At 40.4% G+C, this 9363-nt stretch overlaps 1 protein-coding gene across 4 annotated transcripts; it reads left to right on the forward strand.

Annotated features, from left to right (window-relative positions):
• Window positions 1-78: 78 nt before the first annotated feature.
• Window positions 79-9356, forward strand: LOC116314474 (U2 snRNP-associated SURP domain containing). 4 transcript variants are annotated; one of them, XM_031732510.2, is made up of 26 exons: window positions 79-171; window positions 953-1051; window positions 1160-1274; window positions 1419-1543; window positions 1623-1693; window positions 1834-1922; window positions 2065-2100; window positions 2211-2293; window positions 2467-2632; window positions 2740-2951; window positions 3309-3352; window positions 4991-5095; window positions 5193-5259; window positions 5368-5531; window positions 6168-6330; window positions 6442-6521; window positions 6625-6712; window positions 6843-6980; window positions 7106-7295; window positions 7394-7474; window positions 7586-7637; window positions 7739-7883; window positions 7991-8101; window positions 8233-8360; window positions 8474-8683; window positions 8866-9356. In XM_031732510.2, exons 1-26 carry the CDS (start codon window positions 127-129, stop codon window positions 9002-9004), a joined length of 2946 nt encoding a protein of 981 aa, XP_031588370.1. In that variant the 5' UTR covers window positions 79-126; the 3' UTR covers window positions 9005-9356. The 4 variants fall into 4 exon arrangements, with proteins under 4 accessions (XP_031588370.1, XP_031588371.1, XP_031588372.1 ...); XM_031732511.2 differs by having other exon boundaries at window positions 8498-8683; window positions 8866-9004; XM_031732512.2 differs by lacking the exon at window positions 2065-2100.
• Window positions 9357-9363: the final 7 nt, after the last annotated feature.

Consider the following 9363-nt stretch of genomic DNA (forward strand, 5'->3'; position numbering starts at 1 on the left):
CGCTTGAGAAACTGAAAGAAGAGAGAAGAGAAGCATCGGTGATTCTGTGATTGATTGCGACGCCTGGAGTTTCATAGTTGCCACTATCATCAGCTCGGCGATCGATTCATTTCAGTTCCACAAAAGATGGCGGACCGAACGCCTGGTGGCTCTCAGAAAGCTAGCGCTAAGGTAAACTTATAGTTTGTAGTTGTTTTAGCTCACTTGCACCTGTTGTAATGGGAACTGTGCGAATAATCTTGTGCTTGAACAGCACCAACTGTTTGCTGTAAAAGACCACAACAGGGAGTGTGCGCAACAGTGTCTGCTAACACTGCCGCGCTACAGCTAACTGAGGCGCCGCAGCCACACTGGCTGGTTTTAGCTAAGCTAAGCTAATGTGTTGGCGACCATAAACTGGATTAATGGAAGCAGTTATCACAGGAATAAACTTGTTCGCAAATCACAAGCTTTACACATTCATTGTCTTCAGGATGACGTACAGTGGTTGTATATTTCAGTGTGGAAATAGTAAATTAAGCATTTGGGAGCTGGGGCCTAACCGTCATTCGCCGTTTAGCGTAATGCATTCAGTCCGTGGCGCTGCACCAAAAGACGACTTCTTAGGCCTCCTGTTAATTTAGCTAATTTCTTAATCTTTCCTGGTCTCCAGCTGCAGCTTGGTCGTAAATGTGTAATGTATTATACTTAAATAATTAGTGTTAAATGTCTGAGTAACGGTTGCAGGCGCCTATTTAATACAGCCGACTTTATAAACCAGCGGCTACAGACCGCGCTGAAGTTACCTGTTTACGTGATAATTGATAGGCATATTAAATAATAATAATAATGATAGCAGGACTCAACACTACTTGAACAAGTCGTGGTTGTTTACCATCCAGTTATTAAATAGTCGTAATGTGTGCTTATTAAATACCTGGTGAAAACAACCATACTTTGTTGACATGTACAGGCGCTGCTTGAGAGCAAACTGAAGTCTTTCAGCATTGGCAAGATGGCAGTGGCAAAGAGAACCCTCAGCAAAAAGGAACAAGATGAAATAAAGAAAAAAGTAAGTATGGGTTATCTTTTTGGACAGTTTTCTCTGCATCAATAATAGCTGTCAGAGATTTATATGATTTATTTACTTTGACACCTTTGTGTGCCTGTGTGTATTCAGGAAGATGAACGAGCGGCAGCTGAAATTTATGAGGAGTTTCTTGCTGCTTTTGAAGGAGGAGGGGAGGGAAAAGTCAAAGCTTTTGTCCGTGGTGGCATTGCAAATGCAACGAAAGGTATACGTTTTGCATTATATATTTCTGAAACTGATTGCTAAATATGCAAATGTTAAAGAACAGCTCACCAAACCTTTTGACTTCGGAAACTGAAATGGTAATGTGATTGGAGGGCGAAAACTAAAAGATTTTTTCTCCTTGCAGAGGAAGCAGCTGCTGATGACAAGAGAGGAAAGTTGTACAAGCCCAAGTCACGTTTTGAGAACCAACCAAAAAGCATCCTGCCTTTGGAAACCCCACCGCAATTTTTAGCATTAGACAAACGGCATGTAAGTACTGTTTCTGAGAATGAGAACATCTTGTCTAACTTTTGCATTGAATAACACTTACCTGGTTTCCTCATTGTAGGGCTTAAAGAAGAGCAGTGAAAAGGAAAAGAAGAAGAGTAATTTGGAGCTCTTCAAAGAAGAACTTAAACAGTAAGTTTTAACACAGAAAGGTGTTAAAAGATTTTAGTGGCAGAGATTAGATGTTCCTAAGACTTGTGGTGTGGTTATTAAAGTTGTAATATATTAAACACAGATTATAATCAGCTGTGATATGTGTCTGTGTCTTGTAGAATACAGGAAGAGAGAGATGAAAGACACAAGATGAAAGGACGTGTTAGTCGCTTCGAACCGCTATCCGGGACAGATGGAAGACGCTCCTGTAAGTGTTTTTAAGTCACATGACTGCCTTACGTGCACTAACTTGGCCTGACAGGGCCCTTTCCTGCCTTACGCCACCCTCTGTCCCTTTGTCCACATCTACCCCTGAAACAAAATTTATACTGCTTTTCTGCTTCTTTTAGCGGATGGTTCTTCACGAAGAAACCGTCCGTCCAGTGGTAATTTTGACTTAATATAGTGACCGTGAATACCTTCATCTTGCTAAGAAAATAATGTTGGACCTGTCAGACAGCAGCAGGAAATTCTTTTCTCTTCTCTGTGTCTGCAGTTTTGGATGACTGTGCACCAGGTTCCCATGACGTTGGAGATCCATCCACTACTAACTTGTACCTTGGAAACATCAATCCACAGGTTTGTATCTAAACATGCATGAAGTGGAAGTAATGTAAAGCATGCCATAAAAGGAGGGGCTTGAGCATGTTGCTATTCCTTAGAAATTTGCTAAATATGCCCTTAATTCCAAGTGGGAAATATTTTTGCAATGTCTGTGTTTCTCCATTTGTATCACTCTTATTACTTCATAGATGAACGAAGAGATGCTGTGCCAAGAGTTTGGCCGGTATGGCCCACTGGCAAGTGTGAAAATCATGTGGCCGAGGACAGATGAGGAAAGGGCTCGGGAGAGGAACTGTGGCTTTGTGGCTTTCATGAACAGGAGGGATGCAGAGCGAGCACTCAAAAACCTAAATGGTACAAATCTCCAATTCTTTTATTAAGTTGATATATTACATCCTTTTATCTTCTTTCCAGTTCACATGTGCGTGGTAAAATTAAATGCACCTTTACTCCCGTAACAGGAAAGATGATAATGAACTTTGAGATGAAATTAGGATGGGGAAAAGGTGTGCCCATTCCCCCCCATCCCATCTATATCCCTCCTTCTATGATGGAGCATACACTCCCCCCGCCTCCCTCTGGCCTCCCATTCAACGCACAGCCCCGAGAGAGGCTAAAGAACCCCAATGCTCCTCTGCTTCCTCCACCTAAAAACAAGGAGGAGTTCGACAAGGTAATTCAATACGTCAGCCTAGGATTTTCTCATGGGATATGGCAATGTTTTGTTAATTGTGGTGGTAAGATGTTAGTCATAATAAGCAGTCAGTACAGGATTTAGATTTTGAATTAGTTGTTGTGTGTAAGAAAGTGTCATTATCAAATGTCAATGTGTGCAAAATGCTCAGTGTTACAAAGAGGTGTTACTATGGTAAAGTATCAGGGTTGTTTGGCCACTAGTAAAACTGACAGCAGGAAAGGAAAGTTATTGTCTTTTTGCACTTTTTAAATGCATTTTTTATATTTTTCACCTGTTGCCTTTGTAACAATACTCACATTCTATGTTTATTATCTGATGTGACTTCATATACAGACTCTGTCGCAAGCCATAGTCAAAGTGGTTATCCCAACAGAAAGGTACATGTTTTTCTTTTTTTTTTTTAAATTGGTGTACAAACTTAGAAAAAAAAAACATCCCATAATGAAACTAAAAAGTTTGATCATTTGATCACTGCATGCTACAGGGGGCTGGTCAGTGTGGATGAGCAATGGTTGAGGCAGCTGCACGGCGTCTTCATACTAGTACCTAGAATAATACTGACTGAAGTTTGTTTCACATCCCTCCATCATTCATATTTTCTTTACATGTGTAGCCAAACATCATTATAGATCTTAATAACTATGCTGTTTAGAGAAAAAGATCATTACTTTCACAGTACCACTCCATACATAGACATTAAATCGTGTTTCTCAACTTTAGTGATGTTGTACTCTGCTACATACATGATCTGCTGATTCTAGATCCGTAGTTGTGAAAACCTGTTCTCTGACCATTGCTCACTCAGACCGTCTCCCCCCTTGGCCTCTGTCACTATGAGGAGCTCAGTAAATTTGGCTCCTGCTGACAAATCCAAACCTGCCATCATTAGTCTATATATGACCTTTGACATTGGCCTTGGTGAGCAGCACAAGTTGAACTGTCTGCAGCAGCGAGGGACCTGAAAAGCATCATGGGATGGATTGGGAAAGTATACAGAATTTTACCCCGTCATTGGTACGATCGGCTCCAATACAAGTAAATGTGATTTGTGTTGTCAAATGAAAGACATCCTTTGTCTTGTTGGCCACTTTAGGCTAATTGTATGCAGCCTGCACAATTTATTTCCTCTACAAATTATCACAGAAGAACTTCTAACGATCCCATTTGCACAGTTTTAAGTCTGTACGAACTCCACTAGTAGATAACCCGTTTTAGGCCAAAGATCATGTACTGCTTTTTCACGTTACATTAGAAGGAAAGAGTGGGAATTGAAAGGCACTGTACTGACAAATATTCCTGTTAGTACGGCGTCTTGTCAATGTCTCGCTCCTGTTGTTCCCAATTTCACTCATCCCCACATTGTGAAATTTGAACTTAGAGATATTTTATATGAAGGTTCCGAGCAGTGCAATGTAATTAAAAGCTGTTGCACTGTAGCCTCAAAGAACACAGGCATGACCTTTGTAGACGTAATAAAAAAAAGCTTTTCTTTTCCTTTTTTTTTTTGTTTTTTTTTTTTTGTTTTTGTTTTAATTGACATGAATGTCGTACTGTCACAAAATGTTTTTATATACATATTTTTTATTTTTATTTTTTGCGTGTATTCATTGATGTTATATGTAGGCCCAGAGGTGTAGCCACAGTGATGGTTAATTTATTCCTGGTCATGTGACGCACTCTGACAGTCATCTGTTGTCTCATATTCCCCGTCATTTAAACCGTCGCCATAGTAAATAATAAATGGGTATTGTGGTAAGATTTTAGAGTGATTTAGGCATCATTTTGTGCCAAGTATATAATATCACAGTAGAAGTTTACTATTCAGGTATAGCTCAATACAGCTGCATTTATGGCTTGCAGCATTTCTTTGTGTGACATAAATTGTCTTTGCCTAGTCAGCCTGTTGAGTGTGTCAGACCACCAAGAATAAATTAATCTTTAATTGGGAGGTTTTAGTAGTGTTCAAGAGTCCGTCCAGTCTGAATCCGTTTGCTTTAACTGTGTTTTTCTTGTAGGAATTTGCTCTCTCTCATCCATCGAATGATCGAGTTTGTGGTGCGTGAAGGACCAATGTTTGAAGCCATGATCATGAACAGAGAGATCAACAATCCCATGTACAGGTGAGCTTAGCTGCACAATAGAAATGTAGTGTTATTCTGTTAGCTAAAATTCTTTATGTGCTGAGTTATAAAGGTTGTGTATGTCTTTTTATGACAGGTTTTTATTTGAGAACCAGAGCCCAGCACATGTATACTACCGATGGAAGCTGTACTCCATACTGCAGGTTAGTTTTCTATCTTGAAAAAAGTTGCCAAATTTCAGGGGGAACCAGCCATTCCACTGAGTTTCTTCTTTTTATCAATGTGTTCACTGTGATTTATTACTTCGTCAGGGTGAATCACCAGCCAAATGGCGAACAGATGACTTTAGGATGTTTAAAAACGGCTCTTTGTGGCGCCCGCCTCCTCTTAATCCATACCTCCATGGTCCTTATGATGACGGTGAGGAGGAGGAAGATGAAGAGGAGGCCAATAAGAAAGGCTGCTTAAAAGAAGAGTAAGAATATTTGTTTATATTCTGTTACATCTATGCTATATTTGCTAAACTGCTGAAGTTCTGAGGTCTTTATTTGAAAGAACACTGGAGTCATGCTTTGATTTCTAATTGGCTTTGTTGATGTTCCCACCTGCTTGAGTGTTGTTACAACTGTTAATACTTTGCTGAGTAGTGACTCAGTATTTAGAAATCAGCAGGATGGTGGAGTTTCTCTGCATATCCGTTAATTTTACCATCAACTCACAGCTCACGCGTGCACTCATACTGCTACAGTTTTGCTAATCTAACATGAAAGTAAATGTAAAAACACAAAGTGAGAACCTGAATTGTAAACTGTAATGGAATAAACTTGTGCTTTACAATTGAAAACCCAGACCTACCCCAACATACCCCCTCTGGAGCCCTACAGTTTCAGTGGACAGAAACACTTTTTTCTTAACACTGACTTTTATTGTTAAAATTTTAGGTGTATTTAATAAAAAAAAAAAATAAAAAAAAAGTGGCCACGCAAATGAAGCTTCAATTTATTTTGGTCCTGGCTTTTATTTTATTATTGTGACAGATATGACAAGTACAGTAGTGCAGACATCGTTTGGGTTAAATGCACTCCGTCCTCACTGTCCTCCATCTCCACAGGGAGCGGGACAAACTAGAGGAGATGCTGCGTGGTTTGACTCCCAGGAGGGCAGATATTGCAGAGGCCATGCTGTTCTGTCTCAGCCATGCTGAAGCTGCTGAAGAAATTGTGGAGTGTATCACAGAGTCCCTCTCCATCCTAAAGACCCCTTTACCCAAGAAGGCAAGACATTGATCAAAAGAAGAGAAAGACTTTGATAACAACATGTTTATAGAATTACCCGAAAACCCTTCCAGAATCATAAACTCCTGTTTGCTCTTTGATGTGTTTCAGATTGCACGGTTGTATCTAGTTTCTGATGTGCTGTATAACTCTTCTGCCAAAGTAGCCAATGCATCTTACTACAGAAAATAGTAAGTTATTTCGTTTGTATACTTGAACCATATTATCACCAATTTCACTTAGTCACTCCATTTTTTCCCAGAAAATAAATTGCTCTTTCCTTGTTCTTAATAGCTTTGAGACAAAACTCTGCCAGATTTTCGCCGACCTAAACGCAACTTACAAAACAATACAAGGTCACCTTCAGTCTGAGAACTTCAAGGTACCAAGTCGTGTTAAGTAAACTTCACAGCCTTGACAATTTATATAGCTAAACATCCAGGTTACTCAGCTCTTTTTGTCCTGATTCTTTTGTGTGTGTGTGTGTGTGTGTGTGTGTGTGTGTGTGTTAGCAACGGGTAATGTCATGTTTCCGGGCATGGGAGGACTGGGCTGTGTACCCTGACCCTTTTCTTATCAAGCTGCAGAACATCTTCCTTGGTCTAGTAAACCTCGCTGTGGAGAAGGAGCCTGTAAGCCTTGTTGTGGAGGTAAGTGAGGCTTTATTATTTAGTCTTTGCAGTACCATTAAAGTTATTTTATTAATATTGCTTTGAAAATTTACCATCCTGCTACTAAATTTCCATGTTTTCTTTTTCCTCTACATTTGTATCAGCCTGAGCCAGCAGACGACATTGATGGGGCTCCTATCGGGGATTATGTAGATGGTACTCCACTGGAGGACGTGGATGGAGTGCCCATTGACTCAGTTCCCATTGATGGGGCACCAATCGATGGAGCCCCTCTGGATGACCTAGATGGAGTTCCTATCAAGTCCATGGAAGAAGACCTAGATGGAATACCTTGTGAGTAGTGCATACAATAACAAAGCATGTTTCCAAGAGCTGTTGGATCCATCAATTTCCCAGTGACTCAGTTCTTTTTTTTTTCTGGGTTAATATAGTGGATCAGTCCAAGGATGCTCCCTTCAAGGTAGCACCATCGAAATGGGAAGCAGTCGATGAGGCAGAGTTAGAATCTCAAGGTGAGGCCTTTTAAAGTGTCAGATTAGTTGTTACCTACATTATGTTATCATAGCTGGCGTGAGGGTTTTGCAATTACTTGGCTCATATAATTGCCTTTGTTTGCTCCTCAGCTGTGACAACCTCCAAGTGGGAGATATTTGAGCAGCCAGAAGAAGCAAAAAAGTAAGTTTGGGTTTTTTTTGTGTTCGTCTTTTGAGTTTGATGTTTTGTGAATGCCTTGGCACGCCTTTGTTTAAAAAAATAAATTGTGTTCACCTCTAAAGGGATGATGCAGACAGTGATGAGGACAGAAGCCCTCGCTCAGAAGATAATCAGAGCTATTCCAACCCGATCAGAGATGACTCTGACTTTAAGTCAAAGATGTCTGAAATGAACGAGGAGAAGCGCTCTAAGCTCAGAGAGATAGAGGTACTTTACAAATACCACAGACCTCAGACTGCACATGGCAGTATACGACAATAGGCTGATTATTTGGATGATTGTGCTTCATTTGTTGATTGTATTTCTCCACACAGGTTAAAGTCATGAAGTTCCAGGATGAGCTGGAGTCTGGGAAAAGACCTAAGAAGCCTGGTCAGAGTATTCAGGAGCAGGTGGAACATTATAGGGACAAACTACTACAAAAGGTGTGTATTGGATCAGGTGTGCTTAAAGTTTGAATGGAAAATGCACACTTTTGATCATTTATTACTGGTTTATAATGTTACATGCCATGAAAAATAAAAACCTAACAAGAGATTTTTTTTGGTCCTTTTAGGAAAAAGAAAAAGAAAAACTGGAGCGGGAAAAAGAGAAGGAAAAGAAAGAGAAGGAGAAAGCTGAGGCACGGTTGAAAGAGTTAAAGAAGGAAAAAGAGAAGGAGGACACACCAACCAGAAAGGAGAGGTCAGACACTTGTTTAGTTGCTGCGTGCTTTCAGTGATTCAAAGTGTGGATCTAGGTTGTTGTTTTTTTTTCATTCATGGAACATTGGATTTATTTAATTTCCTGTGTGACAGAAATTTGTCCCCTCCGGTTGATAGGAAGCGGCGTCACAGTGGGTCACCGAGCCCAACGCGGAGCAGCAGCAGACGAGGCCGGTCGTCCTCACCTCGTTCAGAGCGGTCAGAAAGATCGGAGCGCTCTGACCGATCATACTCTAAAGACACATCCTCACGTTCTTCTCATAAAGACTCTCCTCGATCCAGCAACAAAAAGTCATCCAAGAGGTAAGATGGTGTTAAGCGCTCCTAATAACATTTTACCATACATACTCTTAGTGCTTTAAGTGGTCACTAAGAGTAGTAAAGTGCTACATATGTAGGGTTGCACCTGAATATTCAGCAAGTTGGATAATTGTTTTCTGGGTATTCCTCTTTTTTTTTTTCCTTTCCCCCCTTTTCTTATTTAGATCCCCGTCATCACCTCGCACGCCCAAACGATCCAGGAAGTCGCGCTCCAGGACACCCAAGAAATCAGCTAAGAAATCCCGCTCCAAATCAAGATCTCCACATCGATCTCACAAAAAGTCAAAGAAGAGTAAACACTGACATCTTTTTTTTTTTTCTTCCCCAATTCCTCCCTCCTATTCTCTGCGCCATGTTGTATAAAAATTGACTGATTTGGCAGCTGAAGATTTCTGCCCTGATGTTAAAGTGAGGACAATGAAGTGTGGAGGGTTTTGCATGGGTTTCCATCTGGTGTACCGAATAGATGGCGCCACTGCTGTTTTATATTGTAAAAAAATAAAATAACGTGCTTGTGTTTCCTGATTCCCCATCACCTCCAAATGGAATTCATCCATGTGGTAGACCACACCTGTAAAGAGTGTGACGACAATAGTCTTATTCATGCTGTCATTTTCTGTTTTTGTAGTTCACATTAAAAATAATTCCTAATAAACAAGTGA

This window comes from Oreochromis aureus, linkage group 9 (genome assembly GCF_013358895.1).
Source record: "Oreochromis aureus strain Israel breed Guangdong linkage group 9, ZZ_aureus, whole genome shotgun sequence".
In the NCBI taxonomy this organism is placed as follows: domain Eukaryota; kingdom Metazoa; phylum Chordata; class Actinopteri; order Cichliformes; family Cichlidae; genus Oreochromis; species Oreochromis aureus.